At 41.7% G+C, this 21,318-nt stretch overlaps 1 protein-coding gene across 2 annotated transcripts in view; it reads right to left on the reverse strand.

The window, feature by feature from the left end:
* Positions 1–21,266, reverse strand: part of Rbbp4 (RB binding protein 4, chromatin remodeling factor) — a 23,178-nt gene extending 1,912 nt beyond the window's left edge. Inside the window, exons 1-11 of one of the 2 annotated variants that reach the window (XM_004850871.4) lie at positions 21,096–21,266; positions 20,421–20,568; positions 14,519–14,664; positions 6,424–6,597; positions 6,031–6,146; positions 5,760–5,920; positions 5,545–5,671; positions 5,144–5,221; positions 2,606–2,682; positions 2,445–2,502; positions 2,245–2,355 (exon numbers count right to left, since the gene is read on the reverse strand). In XM_004850871.4, coding sequence (XP_004850928.1) covers positions 2,245–2,355; positions 2,445–2,502; positions 2,606–2,682; positions 5,144–5,221; positions 5,545–5,671; positions 5,760–5,920; positions 6,031–6,146; positions 6,424–6,597; positions 14,519–14,664; positions 20,421–20,568; positions 21,096–21,111 — 1,212 coding nt within the window. In that variant the 5' untranslated portion in view covers positions 21,112–21,266. The remainder of the gene's footprint in view (positions 1–2,244; positions 2,356–2,444; positions 2,503–2,605; positions 2,683–5,143; positions 5,222–5,544; positions 5,672–5,759; positions 5,921–6,030; positions 6,147–6,423; positions 6,598–14,518; positions 14,665–20,420; positions 20,569–21,095) is intronic. The other variant, XM_004850873.4, reaches the window with a different exon arrangement.
* Positions 21,267–21,318: the final 52 nt, after the last annotated feature.

Here is a 21,318-nt window from a genome sequence, read left to right on the forward strand (position 1 = left end):
AGGTCTTACTATATTGCACCAGGCTGGTCTCTAAAGAGTCTTCCACATTAGCTTCCAGGTATGACCCACTGGATCCAGAAAATTATGATTTGGAGGGGGGTGAATCCAGGGACCTCACACTGAGCCACACCCTAGCCCTGTAAAAAAAAAATTTCTTTTGGTACCAGGGATCAAACTCGGGACATTGCACTTGCGAGGCAGGCGCCTGAACCACTAAGCTAAATCCCCGGCCCTTAAAATTTAAAAATAAAAAAACTTTTTGTTGAGACACGGTCTTTTTTTTGCAGTTCAGGCTGGCCTGGAACTCTTGGTGATCCTCCTGCCTCAGCCTCCCAAGTGCTGGGATTACAGGTGTGTACCATCACACTCTAGCTTAAATTTTGTTTTTTGTACCGGGGATCGGAACTCAGGACCTTGCGCTTTCGAGGCATGTGCCAGAACCACTGAACTAAATCCCCAGCCCTTGAATTCTTTTTATCACACTACCCTCATTAAAAAAAAAAAAAAAAGTGGCTGGCTGGGTGTGGTAATGCAGGCCTGTAATACCAGCAATCTGGGAGGCTGAGGCAGGATTATCTTGAGTTCCAGGTCATCAGAGCCTGTCTCAAAAAAAAAAAACGGGGGCTGGGGATTTAGCTCAGTGGTGCCACCGCCTGCCTCACAAGCTCAAGGTCCTGAGTTTGATCCCCAATACAAAAACAAAAAACAAAACTGGTAGCCCGGAATGGTGGCTAAACCAACAACAAAAAGTGGTGCAACACACGTAACAAAATTATTCACCATTTAAAACTCCCTTGTTTTTTGACTTTTTGTGTTGGGATTACAGGCATGTGACACCACACCCAGCTGTACTATTTCTTTTTTTTTTAATTGATTTTATTGGTACATTTTAGGTATATAATATAATGACATTCATCATTGGAAATTTGCACCTTTACATAATCTTTCTTGGTCGTACTATTTCTTACACTAACCATTTCACAGTGTTTTTGTTTGAGACAGGGTCTCACTTATGTAATTCAGGCTGTCCTCAAAACTTAATGGCAATCCTCCTGCCTCAGCCTCCCAAATTCTGGGACTATAGGCACACACCATCATGCCCAGCTTAGGGATTATAGTGTTTTATTTTTGTGTGGGTGATTGAACCCAGAGCCTCATGCACATAAACTGTGCCCTCTACTATTGTTCCATACCTTCAATCCAACTTAACTTTTCTTGGTACTAGGAAATGAACCCAGAGCCTTGTATATATTAGTTCTTCTTTCAGTACTACAGATCAAACCAGAGGTACTCTACCACTGAGCTACTTGGAATTGAACTCAGGGAGCAATAAGCCATTTTCCCAGCCCTTTTTTTTTGATACTGGGGATTGAACTCAGGACCTTGCACTTTTGAGGCAAGCAACCACACCACTGAGCCAAATTCCGGGCCCTCCCAGCCCTTTTTATTTTTTAAAAAGGCTTCGATAAACTGCCCAGGCTGGCCTCAAACTTATAATTCTATCTTAGCCTCTCAAGTAGCCGGGATTTCAGTGTCACCTAGCCTGGATGCATATTATTTTTATTAAATTCTAAGTGTTGTGAAAATTCAAAAAAGGGTAATTACCTAAAATTTAATTTTAGAGTTAGGAAATATATTTGAAATCTGAAGAGGGTTCACAGAGAAATGGCTATATCATGCTGTGACATATTATCTCCTTTGGATATATATTTTTGCATCTGTAAGGTAAATACATATGGGAGAAATACTGCTCATAGATAATATGAAATCTGTAAGTACACTAGACCTAGACCCATGGAGAACTATGGTTTTCAAGTCTGGTTAGCTGGGGAGACATTACTGCTTAGAAAACAGGGAAATAAGTAGTAGAAAAGGGAAATGAGGAGGAACAAATTAGTTTTGTTTAGCTGGGTTTAAAATAATCAGTGGGACAGTCAAATAAATGTAAAGGATGGCTGAAAATAGCACTGTGCATATAAGCACACAAGTTATGTCTGAGAGTAAACTAAGATCCACTGCATTCATGAAGTATATAAATATGTGGCACACCTCTGTACTTCCAGCACTTGGGAGGCTGAGGCAGGAGGATTGTTAAGAGTTCAAGGCCAGCCTGGAATACATAGTGAGTTCAAGGCCAGCCTGAACCAAACAGTGAGACCCTGTCTCAAAAAACAAAACAAAAATAAAGAAAGGATGCTATGTCTCATTTATCTAACTTCTCCAAATAAATGACAAAACACTTACCATCTGCCACACTTGCATGATATTGTCTTCTGATACAGAACAAATCACCCAAGGTTCATTGGGATTCCAGGAAAAATCAGATATCTTGGCAGTGTGACCACCATGAATAAACTGAAAGAGGTAAGAAAACAGATATAAAATACAGACAAAGGATGTTAAAGTACAGACTACTTCAATATGGTTCAATGCTTGTAACATACCAACAACTCAGGTGGGCCATCTTCTGCATCTTCTGGAGATTGCTCTTCTCCAATTTTACTAGCACAAAAAGATAAGTCAAGACAGATTTACCCTGAGTAATTAACTTTGAAAAGTGTAAAGAAAATAACTTCATAAGGAGAGTAGATGATATAAGACTTACCTTAAATCCCAGACATTCAGTCTGCGATCAGTACCACTGGAAGCCAGAATAGTCTCATTGTGAGGTGACCACTGAACCTATACATATGCAAGAAAACAAAATCCATGAACCAGAAAATTGAACAAAAAATATCTAAAATTATACTCAATTAAAAAATTTTAGAAGCTGGATGTGGTGGTGTATGCTTCCACCTGGGAGGCTGGGGTAGGACTTTGAGGCCAGCCTATTACATAGGGAGATCCTGCCTCTGAAAACCAAAAGTAGGGCTGGGGAGTGAGCTCAGTGGTGCTGTGCCTGCCTCACAAGCTCAAGGTCCTGAGTTTGATCCCCAGTACCAAACAAACAAATCCAAAAGTAAATAAAAGGGAACAAACCAAACCAGGTGGGGTGTGGGACATGTTATAAAGTAGCATTCTGGGAAGCTGAGGTAGGAGCACTAATTGCAAGTTTGAGCCTAGCCTGCACAACTAGGTGAGCCTCTGTTTCAAAATAAAGAATAAAAAAAGGGGTTGGAGATGCCGCTCAGTGAGAAGACCCTGGGTTCAGTCTTGTATGGGAGAGGGAGGGGAGTGGTTAAAGTACCATACACAATTAAAACTGACAGCAAGGATATTCATTTTATGAAATAATCCATCACTAAAGTCAAAATAGATGGAAGAAACAAGAGAAATCAACTTCTGTTCCACTTCATCTTACATTTTTGAAAATCACATCTTAACTATTCTTTTTTGGTACCGGGGATCAAACTCGGATCCTTCTGCTTGCAAGGCAGGTGGCGGAACCACTGAGCTAAATCCCCGGCCCCTACATCTTAACTATTCTTAATGCCATGCCACGCCACCCCCCCAATACTGGCAACTGAATTCAGGGCCTTCACACCAAGGTATATCTCTGCCCTTTTTGAGACAAAGCCTCACTAAATTGCCAAGATGGGCTTGACCTTGAAATCCTCTTGCCTCACACTCCCAGACTGCTGGGATTGCAAGTGTGTACTACCACACCTGGCTTCTTAATGTCTTAATTCTGGTCTCTGGTCAAGCACAATCCAATTCTGACCTAAGACTATAGATGACCTAAAATACAGATGACATACATACTTATTTTTTCATGTTATTATGAATTATATGCTACATACAAATAAGGCTAAAAATGACTCCTTGTGGGACTAAGAGATGAAACTTAGTGGTAGAGTGCTTGCATAGAACGCCCTGGATTCAATTATGCACTCAGCAACCCCCCAACAAAATTTCATACAATGTTATTAAAGAGGCAAAAGATAACTATATACAAGTAACAATCACATATTCCGTTACTCTTTGGTAAGCAAGTGTTGGTCATGATAAGGAGAAGAGGGGATTACTGACCAGTAGTTAGGGAAGAATTTGGATAATCTTTAGGCAAGGACAAAGAACAAAGACACAGGCAAAGACATAATGTTCTTTGAAGCAGGCTTGAGTAGAAGAGACTAATCGTTTAGCAGTATGGCTCATATAAAGCACAATTTAGATGCCACATTCATCCACCAGAATTAATCTTGACCACTTTCAGATCTGTTAACACTTGATAATTTTTTACTGTGATAATTTTTTTTTTTTTGGTCCTGGGGATAAAACTGAGGACGGACCCTGAGCTTTTGAGGCAGGCGGCAGCACCACTGAGCTAAATCCCCGGCCCTACTGTGATAATTTCTAAATAGGCCTTTTATTTATGATGAAATTTTGAACTCTTTAACAGCAAATACTATACAATGTGTTCCTCACAGCGCCTAATCAACAAGCCTTGAACAATTATTTCTTGAATTCAGTCAGAAGGCTTTTTGCACTATAAGAAAGCTTAACTGGATGAAGCAGAAAACATGTTGCCAGTAGGTTTTTTTGGGGGTACCAGGGATTGAACTCGGATCCTTGTGCTTGCGCAGCAGGCGGCGAAACCACTGAGCTAAATCCCAGCCCTGCCAGTAGTTTTAAAGTTTTTTTTTTTTGGTACCAGGGATTGAACTCGGGACCTTGTGCTTGCCAGGTAGGCGGCAGAACAACTGAGCTAAATCCCCGGCCCCTTAAGTTTGTTTTTTTTTTAAAAGTTTTTCAGTCAGGGTCTCACTATGTAGTTCTGGCTGGTCTTAAACTTGTGGCAATCCTCCTGCCTCAGTCTCCAAAGGGCTGGGATTACAGGCATGCACCACCACACCTGGCAGCAGTTTTAGGCTTGTACTGAGACACCAAAAGATGTGGCAAACTATAAATGAGGAAGAAACGGAAATAAAGGAAGAAACAAGTGAGAGTCAGAAGCAAAGCTGATACATTAAATTAGGCATTAGTTTTCTCAACATTCCAAGAATATTGTGGCCAATGACCAGTTTGAGAAAGAAAAGAAACAACAAAGGAAAAAAATTCCAGTTCCCTGAGATTACATAGGCATAAAGATTCCTATTATTTTTAGCCATGAACAAAACACAAGTGGGCCCACTTACGCAACCAGGTTTAAAAAACAAAAAACCAAACCAAACCAAAATAACAAGCAAGCAGAATTTTCTCCTACCTGGAATATTTCATCCTTATGTGATTCAAAGGAATGCAATTTAAGTTTCAGATTTCTTAGATCCCACAAAGCAACAGTCTATGTACAACAAAAGGAAAGAGACCAGTAAATTTTTGAGAAAGATAAAACTCACTAAAAATCTCTGTATCTTTAAAAGACGCTACATAGGGCCAGGGATTTAGCTCAGTGGTTCCGCTGTCTGCCTCGCAAGTGCAAGGTTCCGAGTTTGATTCCTGGTACCAAAAAAACCCTTAACCTTATTGGGCCAGGGGTTTAGCTCAGTGGTTTCTCCGCCTGCTGTGCAAGCGCAAGGACCCGAGTTCGATCCCCAGTACCAAAAAAGAAAAAAAGACGCTACATAAACTCACCCTATATATTCTCTTAAAATAAACCAAACTGACCTTGTCAGCTGATCCTGTGGCAAGAATGAATTCACTATAAGGATTGAAAGAGAGGCAGTTCACTTCAGCAGTGTGAGCATCAACTGAGTGGCTTGGTTTGGAAGTGTTGTTTGACCGAGTATCCCAACTTTAAAAAAAAAAAAGAAGCTTAAATTGGTGACTAAATATAAAACCTGTATGTGGCTAAAAAGTAAATAGTAATGCGCTCTACTCACATCATAAGTTTCTGGTCATCAGCAACTGACCCAAACAGAGACTCATGGAGCAGATGCCAGGAAACATCTTCTACTACTGCTGTATGGCCTGTAAAGATGGTCTTCGCATCCACCACCTTTCCTTCCTTTGGAACAGCACTGATGTCCCATAGGCAGATGGTCTTAAATGTAAAATTAACCATTATATAAAAGATTCTCACTTCCCCACACATTCAAAAAAGGAAACCAAGTGGTAACTAGTACAGATCTGCTTCAAAATTAGGATACGCACATGGTCATCTGAAGCACTAAGTAAGTGCCCACTGAGATTTGGGTTCCAAGAAAGCCCGTAGCCTTCCTTCTGATGTCCACGGAGACGCAAGTCTGGGTTGCACTCTCCAGAGGGGTCTGCAAAGTTAACAAATACATCAAGACTTGGGTCTACTAAAAGCAGATGGTACCGTTTATCATGTCTAAAGTTCTTTATATATACGCACAATAGAGTACCCACTATGACCAAATGTACATTTATTCTTCTCTATATAAAAAACATGTTTTCACCCCAGTGAAAAATCATCAAAATACCCACATACCAATATAAATCACAAAGCTGTTAAATTATACAAACAACAAGCAATTTAAACTTGGAATTAGAACTTGTACTTGTCTAGAAAAGGGGAAGTACCTGGTTTAGAAGGATGCTTTGTATAGTCAAAAACAAGAACATCACTGGATGGAGTCTTTGTTGCAATGATGCAAGGGTTCTGGGGCATATAACGGGCCCTGTTTACTTCTCCTTCATGGTTGATCTTGATTTCTATTTCAATTTTCCCACTAACGGAGCCAAAACCTCCAAATTCTGTAAATAAGACAAATTTCAAATGAGGGTAAAACAAGTATTGTCAGTGAGTCACTCAGTATATAAGGACATGTCATGGCGTTTTATCAGCAAAGTGGTGTAATCTATATACACTTGTTAGCACGATAATGTGCTTGCACACCCCTTCAATTCCAGGTACATAGTTAAGTATCTAATAAATACATTACTCTTGAAAATTAAGGAAGACTACAAATTCACTTAAAAGGAGATTCTCAGCAAGTTTTAAAAATCTTAAAGTACGTATGCTGAATAAGTAAAACTCAAGTTACTTTTTTTTTGATACCAGGGATCGAACTCAGGTCCTTGCGCTTGCACAGCAGGCGGCGAAATCACTGAGCTAAATCCCTGGCCCGCAAGTTACTCTTTTAATGACTATTATTGCCATAGTGTCTTCTTCCTATACCGTATCTCTCAGTTCAGTGAGGAAAAACAGAACCACAATAGCTAGGTCCATTTTTTTCATTGGTACTCACATTTGCCAATTAATTCAATCAGCAATTGAATTGATTTTAATCAATTTCAGCCCTTGGATGAAATAAACCAGATAGGCAAGGATTAGACAAAAGTCCTTTTCATTCACATTTGACTATTACATGCATCATATAAAATGTTTAACAAAGTTGGTCACACAGGATGCCTGTAATTCCAGTAATCTGGGAGGTTGAGGCTGGAGAATCGTTAAGTTCCAGCCCAGCTTGAACAAAGTAGTTCAACTCTTGTTTCAAAAAAAAGGCGGGGGGGGGGGGGCGCCGCACCTGCGTGTGCAGGCAGCGGCACACAAACTGGGGATACATCAGTGTGGAGGTTCTGCATTCAATCCTTAGTACTATGCTTAAAAAAAGAAAAAGTAGGGTCAGGGATTTAGCTCAGTGGTTCTGCTGCCTGTCTTGCAAGTGCAAAGACCCGAGTTCGATCCCTGGTACCAAAAAAACCCACACAAAAAACCACAAAAAAAAACCAAAAGAAAAAGTATAGCAATAAATTTGTGATTATGTAATTAAAAAAAAAAAAAAAAGACAGGGAGGGTCTTTGAACTCACTTCGTGCACGCTTCGGGCTGAGCCTGAAGATGGCCCTTCGCCTAATCTCTACTCCCTTTCTCCTCCACAGACTAAACTGTGTCTGCTTGACTACGATTGCAGACCCTGGATGCCACAGCCCCAGGAGACAGTTACATTATGTGTCCTTCCTTGTTCCCTTTCTGCACATGCATGCCCTATCACAAGACCCCGCCTTTTCTTCCTGCTTTTCTTACACTATAAATACCCTTTACTTTTGGGTACCGGCGATCGAACTCAGGACCTTGTGCCTGTGAGGCAGGTGGCAGAACCACTGAGCCAAATCCCCGGCCCCCTTACACTATAAATAAAGAGCACTTTGGACTCTAGGCAGCCATTAGGTCCCAACAGGCTATGGCTCCACCTGTTCCTAGCTTTCAAGCATAATCCTGGCATGTATCCTTCTTTCTTGTTTTTCAGTTTTCTTCATCTCCCACTGCTCTCCCCAGCTTCAGACCCTACGCCATGAAGGTTGGACCCAACTCGGGTTGTGGCAACTCTGTAGTCCAGGCTGGCCTTGAACTCATGGCAATCCTCCTGCCTCAGCCTCCCAAGTACTAGGATCACAGGTTTATGCCACCATCCCTAGCTTTAGTATTGTAACATCTTGGATTATATGAATCTTGACAAAAGAATATATAAATAAATACAGTAGTTACTGACCAGTTGAAGAATTACAGAAGGCTGCATAAAGTAAAAAAGCTTCTAAGAGTCAGACTTGGGCATAAGTAGCTCTACTATCACTTCTTGGTTTAGTGACTTAGGTGAACTTTTCTGAGCCTCAAATACCTTATTCATAAAGCAAAAAAGATGCAAAAGTAAAATGAAGCTACTCCAGTCAGCAGTATTGTTGCATAAGTGTTACTCTTTGAAAGACAAGGCTTTTTAGAAAGCAAAGATGTAAATGGGTAAAACTGTTGGCAACTGGGTAATCTTCAACTTCAAATTAACTTTGTAAGTTGAAGCCAAATATCTTAAATAGGTTAAAAGCCTAAAAATAAAAATTTAACATAGGCTCTAAAGGAAAGAAAAAAATAATACATTAAGTTAGTTTCCCCTAGAACTCCACGATGTTAAAAAGAAAAAAAAAGGCATAGGGCTGGGGATTTAGCTCAGTGGTTCTGGCACCTGCCTTGCAAGCACAAGGTCCCGAAGTTTGATCCCCAGCACAAAAACAAAACAAGGCATAATATGATACATGATCTCAAGGTCTTTCAGTGTTTACATGGTGCTAAGTATAGTACACAACTATACATGACTATGAACCTTCCTATGAGTAACTGCACTAAAAGAAGCACTACTATATACATGGGAAAAGCAACAGAGGGCAGCATGGGTAATCATTATGTAACAGGGATTATTTTAGTGTTGGACATATATTAAACACAGGCCCCCTTAACTATAAAACGTAGTTAAGAAAATTTTTTTTATTTTGGCATTGGGGCTTGTACTCAGGGGCACTCTACACACTGAGCTACATTCCCACAGCTTTAATTTTGAGACAGGGTTTAAATTGCCTAGGTGGGACTGTATGATTCTCCTGCCTCAGCCTCTTTGTGCTAGGATTATGGGCATATACTATTGTTCTGAGTAAAACTATTTTAATACAGGCTACGATTTATCTCTCCTCCACTTCCCACCTCTCCTCCATGCTGGTAACTGAAACCAGGGGCTTGAGCATACTAGGCAAGCATTCTAGCAATGAGCTATAGTACCCAGCCCTATCGAAAATATAATTATGGATCCCTCGGTTGAAGCTGGTATGTGAAAAGCCAACAGCACACTGGTTATCAATGTATAATAAACTGAATGAAAGCCAAAGTCCAACTATCTTTCTAATCTGTTTGCTTCTCCCCACATAAAAGACACTACTAAAATCTTGAGGTGTAATGTACTGTAAGTGCACAAATCTCTGTAGTTTAATGAATTTTTTAGTATATGTGCTGCCGAAGCGAGCACAAATAATGAATTCTTACTTATGTATTCACAAAAGGAATCCATTCAGACCAAAATATTTCCAGCACCCAGAAGACATTTTGGTATCCTTTCCAATCAATACTATTACCACAAAGTATCCAAGCATCCTGATTATCTACCACAGAGCTACTGTTTGAGTACATAAACCTTTTAAAACTACAAGTGACTTCTAACATCCTGAGTCAACTGTCCAAATTATTTCATCTGGGAAGGAGGTGAGATGCATTAATTACAAGATCCTGGAAAACATACATGCACAGAACATTTTCCAAAGCCCTGCAAGAACCCCAGCAGGATTTTTGTTTTTTTCTTTTGGTACTGGGGATCAAACTCGGGACTCTGCTCTTTCAAGGCAGGTGGCGGCACCAGTGAGCTAAATCCCCAGCCCCCCCCCCCCCCCGGCAGGTTTTTAATAGAATGACTTAGACCTGAAGTCAGCCTGAGGCATGGGATCCCAGCACCACCCTCTCAGGACCAGTACATAGAAGCTCTTGTGAGTTTCCTCAAGATCTGGACAGTACAGGACAGTGATGCAAAGAAGAATTTGCTATCATGGCTTTCCTCACCACAGCCCACCCTGCTTCCTCCAGGGTATACTTTTATCTTCCCTTTTCTTCTTTTACCTGGCCCAGGCTCACTCCACAGAGCCAGTTTCTCCTTCACTCTTTACTTCATTTTACGTTTTCAAAAAAAATTTGCCACTATTTTTGCTTTTCCTTCAATTCTTTGAGACAAAAAGAATCTGTAATGTAACCACAGAAGGAGAGAAGAGCAACCCAATAACAAAATCATATGGAAGCAGCACTCCCCTGCACCGAAGATCAAACTCAGGACTTTGTGCTTGTTTGTTTTGTTTCTGGTACTGGAGATCAAACTCGGGATCTTGCGCTTGAAAGGCAGGTGCTGGAACCACTGAGCTAAATTCCCAGCCAGGACTTTGTGCTTGTGAGGCAGGTGTGGCACCACTGAGGTAAATCCCCAGCCCTCCTCTTTTCTTTAAGTACTAAGCCTATACACTGATCTGAAAAAGATTTCTGTGTTTGTGTGGGGGTTGAGACAGGATCTCACTATGTAGTTCAGGCTGGCCTTGAACTCAAGGTAATCCTCTTGCCTCAGTACCCTTGGATTACAGGCATATGCCACCATGTCCAGCTAAAAGATTTTTTGGCATGGAGGAATAAAAGAGAAGAGGAAGATTAGAAGTTGATAAACTAACTGTGGGGATTGGATAAGTTTATCATATCCAAGTATGTTTCCCTGTGAGGACTAAATAAGGTGATTCTCTCTGGATGCTGAGGCAAGAGGATCTCTTAGAGTCCGAGTTCAGCCTAAACTACACAGTGAGACCCTGTCTCAGAAACAAAAACACCCATGGGGGCTGGGGATTTAGCTCAGTGGCACCGAACCTGCCTCAAAGCGCACTGTCTGAGTTAGATCTCCAGTACCCCAAAACAAACAAACCACCCCAAAACCAAAAAAACCACCAGAACACCACCACCACCACCACCAACCACAAACAAGGGGTGGGGGGAAGCTCAAGTGACAGAATTCCAAGTGTACTCTCCAGTACTGCAAAAAACAAAACAACAAGCAAAAAATCTTTATTACCAGAAAAAGATTTGGGTATATATATTGTTGTGTTTGTTTTTTGGTACCAGGGATCGAACTCGGGTCCTTGCACTTGCACAGCAGGTGCAAAACTACTGAGCTAAATCCCTGGCCCTTGGGTATATATATTAAAAGATGCTATTTGCCAGCTAGGTATGGTGACACATGCTTGTAATCCCAGCACTCAGGAGGATGAGGCAAGAAGATTGCTGTGAGTTTGAGGTCAGCCTGAACTATATAGTGAGACGCTATTTCAACAAAACAAAAGATGCCATTTCAAACCAGCAAGAAAAAATTAATAAATGGCATTGAAAAAAATTGTGGGCTAGGATGTAGTTAGTGGTTGAGTGGGTGCCTAGCATTTGTGAGGGCCTGGGTTCCATTCCCAGCACTGTCCATGCCCCCACCAAAGGCTTGGATTTCTATTCCATACCTAAGATTCAAAATAAAGTACTAGAAAACAACGATTAGCATCTGGAAATCTTGGATTGGGAAGGCCCAACTTAAAAAATGACATGAAACCTTGAAAGTATTAGAAGAAAGTTAATTTAAAATTTATAGCTTTTAAATAATGCTATTTGATCCAATATTTAATCTGCCTGCAATTTTAGGTCTTGAGAGGCTGAGGAGGAAATATCTAGAGTCCAAGGCCAGCCTAGACTACATAGTGAGAATCTCAAAATAAAAACAAAAAAACCTCAACAAGAGCAACAGCAGCAGCAGCAACAACAACAACAACAACAACAACAAACCCACAAAACAAACTCTGGCATGGTGGCACATGCCTATAATTCCAGGATTTGGGAGGCTGAGGCAAGAGGATCACTGCAAGTTGGAGGCCAGCCTGAAGGACATAATAAAACTGTCTCTAAAAACTGTAAGGGCTGGGTGTGGTGGCACATGCTTATAATTCCAGCACTCCAGGAGGTTGTGCCTGGAGGACTGCTGCAAAATGAACGGCAGCAAAATGGTGTCACAAACAAACAAATGAAAACAAAACAACCCCCCAAACAAATAAGGTAAATAAATTTAGTGTTTGCTAAGGTGCAGGGAAGTGGGACTGTGAATTTTAGGGAAATTTAGCAATATCAATTTTATTTTAAAATGGTCCTGGGTGGGTGTGGTGATATACACCTGTAATCCTAGCACTCAGGAGGCTGAGGCAGGAGGATCACCCTGAGCCTGAGGCCAGTCTGGGGTAAATGATGAGTTCAAGACCAGCCTGAATTAGAGTGAGAACCTATCTAAAAAAAAAAGCAAAAGGTCTTAGCCCCTTGACCCAGAATTCCACTGATAGTTGGGAACCACTGAAATGCAAATTGGTAACAGATAATTAGTTATGATATACTATATAGTGACTGAACGAGGCAGGTCTTCATATACTTACTTAGATACATGTTCAAGAGACATTATGTCAGAAAAAGCAAATTATGAACCCATGTTGCATATTCTGTACCATATCCCCAGTACCAGGGGAATAACACTTACATACAGGAAGAACTCAACATATTTGTTGAATGAGTAATCCAATTTACAGGATGAATCCTTTATAAAAGTAATGGATTGTTTTATATCTCCATGAGACAGGTTTATAGAGAGAAGGGTCTTTGGCATTGTTGAAAATATATATAAATTTATTACATTACTGCCAGAGTATATTTTGTGCCAACACATACACAAATTCTATTTAAAGACAATTTTTTTTTCATTTAACAAAACAGACACTGGGCTCAAAACCATACAGCTAGTTTCTAGCTCCAATTTTCTGACTCAGTGTTCTTTCTCTCGTATCACAGATGACTACCCAGAGGAATGAATTTCCAAAGATCATACATACATACATGGGCTGGGGATTTAGCTCAATGGCACGGTACCTGCCTTGTAAGCACAAGGTCCTGAGTTCGATACCCGGTACCACACACACACACAAAAACAAAAAAAACCCCAAAACCAAAACAGTATCATACACACCTGAGAAACTGATATAAAATCATGTTTGCTGGTCTGAATCCTAAGAACTTATACTGTATTCAGTAACATATTAGACTAAGTGTGGAAAGATCAACTGAAATCTTAGGAAATATCTTAGTAATGAAGGATTTTCTACCTTTTGATAATCTGAGTTTGAGGGCAATAATTTTTTTAGACGGGGTCTTGCTATGTAGTTCAGGTTGGCCTTAAACTCACTGTATAGCCCAGGCTGGCCTTGAACTTGCAGTTATCCTCCTCCTCAGCCTCCCTGAGTGCTGGGATTAAGGCATGTGCCACCAAGCCTGGCAGCTCATTGCAATTTAATTTTTATGTACATAGCAAGTGCCATGATCAAGTCATTTCTACCATTTTTAAGTCTGGAAAGGGTGGGCCAGGGATGTAGCTCAGTGGCTTGCCTGCCTGGCAAGCACAAAGTCCTGAGTTTGATTCCTGGTACAGGGGTGGGGGGGTCTGGAAAGGGCAACTTAAGCCAGCATTTTTGAACTCTTAGAAATTGTTGCCCCTGAGGTGGAGGATTTAGCTCAATGGCATAGCGCCTGCCTGGCAAGTGCAAGGTCCCAAGTCTGATCTCCGGTACCAAAACAAAACAAAACAAAAAAACTTGCCCCTCTAGCCTGGCATGGTGTCACATCCCTGTAATCCCAGCACTCAGGAGGTTGAGGCAGGAGAACTACAGTGATTTTGAGTCCAGCCTGAGCTACACAGTGAGAACCAGGCTCCAATAAATAAATAAATAGATAGATAGATAGTTACCCCTCTAAAACCTTCAAAGCTTCTTTCTCTTTTTCTTCTTCCAAAGAACTTGTAATACCACAAATATCCTGTTTATATGGCCTATGTATACCTGTATTTTATATATAAATATATGTAAGATTTATATCCACAAACCAGTTTCAGGTTCCCTAGAGGCAATATGTGATGAGAATGCACAGCAATAATGCACAGAAGACTTTTGCTTTCAATTGTAGAAATCCCTTCATTGTCACTTTAGTATCATACAGCAAAGGTATAGAACCAAGTACATGTTAAGTATTTCTCCTACAATGCAAACTCAGCTTCCTCAAGTTTTCTTGATAAGGCTACCTTATCAAATTAGTTCTTTTATAATAATTCAAAGAGATAAAGGATATCACCCATATATCAAAAAATCTTTCATCTTGTTGGGGATTTAGCTCAGTGCCACTACCTGCCTTGCAAGTGCAAGGTCCTGAGTTTGATCCCTGGGTACCAAACAAACAAACAAACTTTCACCTTTAAGATACATACCTCCTTTTTCACTGTCATAGTGTGATGCATCAAACTGGGCATCATCGTTAGGGAGCTGAACGCTGGCTATCACAAGGTGGTTTTGTTCATCCGATGTGTGTGTGCCCAGGACAAGTCGATGAATGCTGAAATCTTTCCCTTCTGGTCTGTAATAGCAACAAATGGTCACTATTCAAATTAGTAAAACGAAGAGAGAACACATAATCATTACAACCACAGATTTTGAGAGGATAGTCACCAAGGGACCTATTTTCTACTTCTAAGGGCCAAGTACTGTACAGAAAGAAATATATAGTACTTTTTGTATTTTTTAACTTGGTCAAGAATGCAGAATTACAAGCCTAGTATAATGGCACATGCCTGTCATCTCAGCTAATTGGGAGGACAAGGGAGAAGGATCACAATTGTGAGGGAAGGCTGGCCAACTTAGCAAGACCCTATCTCAAAAAATAAAGACAGGAAGAATGCATGTTGAATTTCCATCCGGGCAACTTAGTGAGACTGTCTCAAAATAATAATAGGAGGGGAGGGGGTTGGGGATAAAATGAAATAAAATTTAAATAATAAAAGGACTTGGGATGTAGCTCAAAGGAAGGTGGTAGTGGTGGCATTTGACTGGGTGCTTGCCTAGCATGCACAAGATGCTGAGTACAATCTCTAATACTAATACCAATACCACCACCACCACCATCACCACCACCAAAACAAATTACTGTGGAAAATAAGTTTAATGGAATAAAAGGTGGATTAGCTATGCATTCTTTACAAAGGGTTACAAGTAAAACAACTGCAAAATACAGTAATATTTTTGACTACTAGAACCTCTGTTAAAAGGGAAAGGAGGGGCTGGGGGTGTAGTTCAGTGATAAGAGCATCTGCCAGGCTCTGGGTTTAATTCCCATCGGGGAGGGGAGGAGCAGGGAGGGGAGGGGAGGGGAGGGGAAGGATGTTAGGTATGCTAATTGTTCAGACATATCACTAAGTACCTCATCAATGGATACACTGTTCCAAATGCTGTCAGAGCACAAAGATGATTAAGACATGATTCTTGACCTCAGAAAGCCATAAGGCATTAGTCATGTCCACAAATACTAATATTAGGCAACATATATGTATGAATATATAATGTATATACAATGTATGAAAAATAATGTATGACATATATAAATATAAGGTATGAAGATAAAATAAAAATGTTTAGATTAAGAAAGATTACTTCTGTAATTAAGAAAGCATTCAAGGAGCCGGGGATTTAGCTCAGTGGTTTTGCTGCCTGCTGCCCAAGTGCAAGGACCCGAGTTTGATACCCAGTACCAAAAAAAAAAAGCATTCATGAAGGGGTAAGACCTAAGCAGGTCTCAAAAATAACAGACAGCATGTTAGCCACTTATAACTACAGGTGTGGTGGTACACTCCTGCCAGCACTCAAGAGGCTGAAGCAGGAGGATCATCATGAGTTTGAGGCCAGTGGGGGGGTTACACAGTGAAAAAATAAAACAAAAACAAACCCCAACTATGGGCATGGTAGCACATACCTGCAATCCTAGCACTTTGGGAGGCCAAGGCACGATCATCACAAATTTGAACCCATCTGGGCAACTTGGCAAGACCCTATCTCAACCCCTCCCCTATAAAAACATAAAAATCCCCCAATGGCAACACCATAACACTATGGTCAGGCAGAATGGTGCACATCTGTAATCCCAACACTAGGGAGGGTGAGGCAGTAGGAGCCAGCCTGGGCTACAGAGCAAGACCCTGTCTCAAAAATGAAAAACAAAAATCCCACCACTATGAAGAATTCCCATTTGAAAATGAAGATACCTGAGGTTTAGGAAAATAAGTAATCTGCCTAAGATCACACAACTACTAAGTAACAGAACTGGAATTAAAATCATAAAATAACTGGATTTGGGAAAGCAATGGAGAGCATAGAAAACAGATTAAAAACACTCTTCAGTGTCTTTTTTGTGTACCTTCCTACGTAGCCCAGGCTGGCCTCAATCTCGAAGCATCTTGACTCTCAGTCTCTTGTGTGCTGGAACTACAGGTGTGCGCCACCATCCCCAGCATTTTTTTTTGGTTGAGACAGGATCTTGCTATGTAGTTCACGCTGGCCTTGAATTTGTGGCAGTCTCCCTGCCTCAACCTCCCAAGTGGTGGGATCACAGAAATGTGCTACCATACTCGTCTTCTGTAGGGTCTCGAATGCCAGTTTGAGATTCTCTACTGTAGAAACAAGGAATCCTGGAATATTTCTGAGCTTAACACGGTGTGTGTTTCCTCAGAATGATTAATCTATCTATATATAAAGCAGAGGTTCTTCAAGTGTGGTCCCTGGACCAACAGCATTAACATCATCTGGGAACTTGTTAGAAATGAAAATTTTTGCTGGGCTTGGCTCACATGCCTGCAATCCCAGCACTTGGACTGAGGCAGGAGGATCACAAATTCAAGGTCAGTGTGAACTATATAGATATATAGTGAGACCCTGTCTCAAACAAAAAAAGCAATGCAAATTCTCAGATCTATTCCACATCTACCGAATCAGAACCTTGGAAAGCACAACAATCCGTTTCCCAACTTTTAGCTGATTATGTTGCCTAATACAATTTGATTTCTTTTGGTTTTAGAGACAGTGTCTCGCTATGTAGTTAAGGCCTTGAACTCACCTTGACCCTCCTGCCAGAGGCTCCCAAGTGCTGGGACTACAGATGTGTGCCATCAGGCCCAGCAAAATGGGGTTTCTCCTATGAAGACTACTATTTTTTTTTTTGGTACTGGGGATCGAACTCAGAAGCTTGTGCTTGTGAGGCAGGTGCAGGGCCACTGAGCTAAATCCCCAGCCATTTTTTTTTTTTTTAAAAAAAAGACCATTATTTTTCTGTGGGTAGGCCATCCTCTCCCACCTCCTAAACTAAGAACAAGACTATAGATTGACAAAATCCAGATTTCCACTGCCAAAAACACATAAATATTCACAGCTCCAAATTGTTGTGCACCTCTCTTAGGCCTGCACTCTAATAAATCCTTCCCATGCCTTAAAAAAAAAAAAAAAATGGGTGGTGGACTGGGTACATAACTCAGTCGAGAGGCCCTGGGTTCAATCCCAGGCACCCAGAGGTGGGGGCAAGGGGATGATTCCTCTTAATCTTGAATGCCCCAAGCATCTCTGATGACTGATGATCAGCTGAATGTTTTTGGTACCAGGGATCAAACTCGGGACCCTGCGCTTGCGAGGCACCCGCTGGAACCACTGAGCTCAATCCCCGGCCCCTAGCTGAATGTGAGAGTTCATGATCATGATGAAGCTTCTGATTCTAAACTCCTAGGTATTTGCCACAGCTTTGTATAACATCCATAGAATAGATTTATGCCACTGTGAAGTTAGTAAAACCTTTCTTAAAAAATTTATGTCAGGGCTGGGGATTTAGCTCAGTGGTTCCGCCACCTGCCTTGCAAGCGCAAGGTCCGGAAAAACGAGGGATTGAACTTGGGACCTTGCACTTGCAAGGCGGGCAGCAGAATCACTGAGCTAAATCCCCAGCCCAAAAAGTCAAATTTCTATTGTTGAACTGAATCATAATCTAATAAGATTTTTATTCACATTCTGTAAATATCTTAACTTTGAATTTTGAAGGTATTATACAACATTACTTTTGAATGTTATTTTGATTTTGTGTTTTGAGACAGGGTCTCATTATGTAGTTCAAGCTGGTCTACAACTCACTATGTATCCCAGGCTGGCCTGGAACTCATTGGTGATCTCCTGCATCAGCCTCTGGGATAACATGAATATGCCGCCACATCCAGCTTGAATGTTATTTTGAATAAGAAACATTTTGTCCAACAGGCAGGCTGATTCTGCTGAATTCTGTATTAATATCATCTAGCTGGATATGGTGATTGATACATATTCTAGCACTATGATAGGCTGAGACAGGAATGACCTAAGACAGAAGAATTGGAAGTAGGAAGGAAACAGGAGACTCAAAACTAAAAAATTACACTTTTAAAAAGATTGCAACTTTCAGGTGCAAAGGTGATCAGCATTCCCAGCAGTTAATTAAGCAGCATTCCTTCTAGACCCATCACATCCAAAATTCCTCAGGAGTAGTGAAAGTCTATAAATTGCCTTAACTGAGAAAGTAAAGAACAGGAATTGATCCTAAGATAAAGGAATGGGTTCACAGGTTGAGAGAATCCAAATATTTAAAATGCCTATCTAAAAACAAAAAACTAGGTCCATACTTGTAGAACAGGCTAGTACCCTTCTAGGGGGTGAGCCACCTTTTCCCTGGGTTTCCACCTCAAGAAAAGCATGAATGTTCCCTGTTTCAAAAAATAAAACATCAGAGCTGGGGATTTACCTCAATGGCATCTCTCACCTGCCTCACAAGTGCAAGGTCCTGAGTTCAATGCCCGGTACCAAAAGCAAAATAAAACAAAACAAAAAAACACCATTACCCTCAAAAAATAAGACATCTTTCTCTCTTGAGGGCCTGCACACTGTATTTCTTTGAGTGTGTACTTTCCCATGTCTCTTATTTGACTAGTCCCAAAAATTCTTTTTCTCTGATGGCAGTCAGCAAATCTATTCTCTGGATAAGGTGAATTAAGTTCCTTATATTAGTTTTAGGAACCTCCTCAGACTGTCTAATGACAGGAGGATCACCAAGTTTGAGTCTAGCCTGGCAACTTAGTGACTTAACAAGATCGTGTCTCAACAGTAACAACAAAACAACCAAAAAATTTATTCACCTTCATCTTTCCATTGTCACTTCTGGAAGTTAATCATGATGCTCCATGTGGAGGCACACCTTCCTTGTTTCAATTATTTTTTTCTGCACGCTAGTGGTAATTATAATTAATTTATATACACTGATATGTGGAACCTAATAGTGCCTATGTTAACTTAAGCTCAGTAAGATGACATGCTGTCCCCTCTATTAGAGGTAAGCTATTTATCTATGTGTAAGGAATGTATGTACTCACTATACCCAACTTCCATATGTGAAAACCATACAATGACACCTTCAGATTTTTGTTTTCCCCCTCTGTATTGGGGATTGAACCTAGGGGTTTGCTAGGCAAGCACTCTACCACTAAGCCACATTCTCTACCCTTTTTGTTTCATTTTTGGTTTTATTTTGGTATCGGGAATCAAACTTGGGACCCTGTGTTTTTGGTTTTATTTTGGTATCGGGAATCAAACTTGGGACCCTGTGCTTGCGAGACAGGGGGCGGAACCACTGAGCTAAATCCCGGGCTCCCTCCACCCTTTTTATTCTGAGATAGGGTCTAAGTTGTCGCAGCTGGCAACTTGGAACCTTCTGACACAGCCTCAGCCTCCAGAGTAGCTATGATTAGAGGCACATGCCACCATGCCAGGCTCAGGTGTCTTGTTTGGTGCCATGGATGGTACTCAGGGCCTCAACCCCTTCAGCCTTCTTCAGGTGTTTCCTAAGTACTCTATCTATGTAATTATACTCATCACACATAACTATATTACTAGTTGTTATCTGCCTCTTCAACTAGACAACGTGCTCCTTGAAAGCAGGTCTCATATTTATCTTTGTATTAACTAGCTACTGCAAAGGTCTGTGGGAATTCAAATGTGTTTTGCTGAATGAACTGGATTCAGAATACTTTGTGAAGGCTGACATGTTCCACATTATTTGGTTAACTATAGTCGTAACATAGCTATTCAATTCACTATCAGAGAAAAACCCAACACCATCATAATCTCTCTTGCCAGGCAAACTACAAAAAAATTTTACATTCTGAATTTCTTTTTGGCCTAGGGAAAAAAATGTCACTAACAGGCTTTAATTCGTGCTCTGACGACCGTGAAAAATCTACACTGAAGAGACAGCAAAGTAACATTCAAGATTCACATCACCTGGTTACATCTGGAAGCCACTGTGCAGTTAGGCTGGGCCACTCTAGAGCATGGGTCATCACCAAATCGTAAAGAAAAGGCGTGTTCTTTTTCCATATTTTGTACTCCTCGTTGATCACACGTTCTTCCACTGCGTCGTCAAAAGCTGCTAAAATTTTTAAAACCAAATCAAGTTAGCTTACAGAAACGGAACTGAGTAAATTTCTCCTAAGCCACCCGTACAGCTTCTTCGTTCTAACTCTGAAAGGAGAGAATTTATCTCATCTCCCCAGGCGCAGCACCGCCACCGCTGCCCATCTTCGCGGGCCAGAAGTCCGCTACCCGTGGAGACTATGGGGCTGGGCCTTCGACGCGCGCTACCGCACGTAAAGTCCACAGGACCGGCGAGGGGCCGCGCACCAGACGTGGGGTGAGGGCGGCGCGGGCCGACCACAGGGAGCTCGGGGGGCTCACGGCCGCCGGGGCCCCGCCGCCGGCTTCACCCAGAGGCATTGCGCATCCGCTCCTGAGCCACTGGGGCGCCGTTGGCCCATCCTGCCAGGAGCTCCCTCCCCACGCCTGCGGTATTAGGGCTACGCTCGGCCGCGCCGGGCCTGCCTCCCTACTAGGCCGTGTGCAGGCCGAGACACAGTCCTGGCACCTCCCGCCCTCCTGGGACGCCCCCGGCACCCTCACCTTCCTTGTCAGCCATGGCGGCAGGAGAGCCAGGAGGACCCTGGGGCCGAACGACGTGGGAGGGGCCGGGAGGCTGCGGGCGCTCGCTCTGCGCGCGCGGCCTCTATTGTTTCCTGCGGTCCCTGCGTGAGGGCCGGCTCGCGCACCTTCGCGCCAACATTGGCCAACCGGAGCTCACCGAACGGCGGAATGGGCGGGGAAACTGCATTCTCGGCCAATCCTG

The sequence above is a fragment of the Heterocephalus glaber genome, unplaced genomic scaffold (genome assembly GCF_053883595.1).
Source record: "Heterocephalus glaber isolate CG9 unplaced genomic scaffold, H.glaber_assembly_v1.0 deba00001452, whole genome shotgun sequence".
NCBI lineage: Eukaryota > Metazoa > Chordata > Mammalia > Rodentia > Bathyergidae > Heterocephalus > Heterocephalus glaber.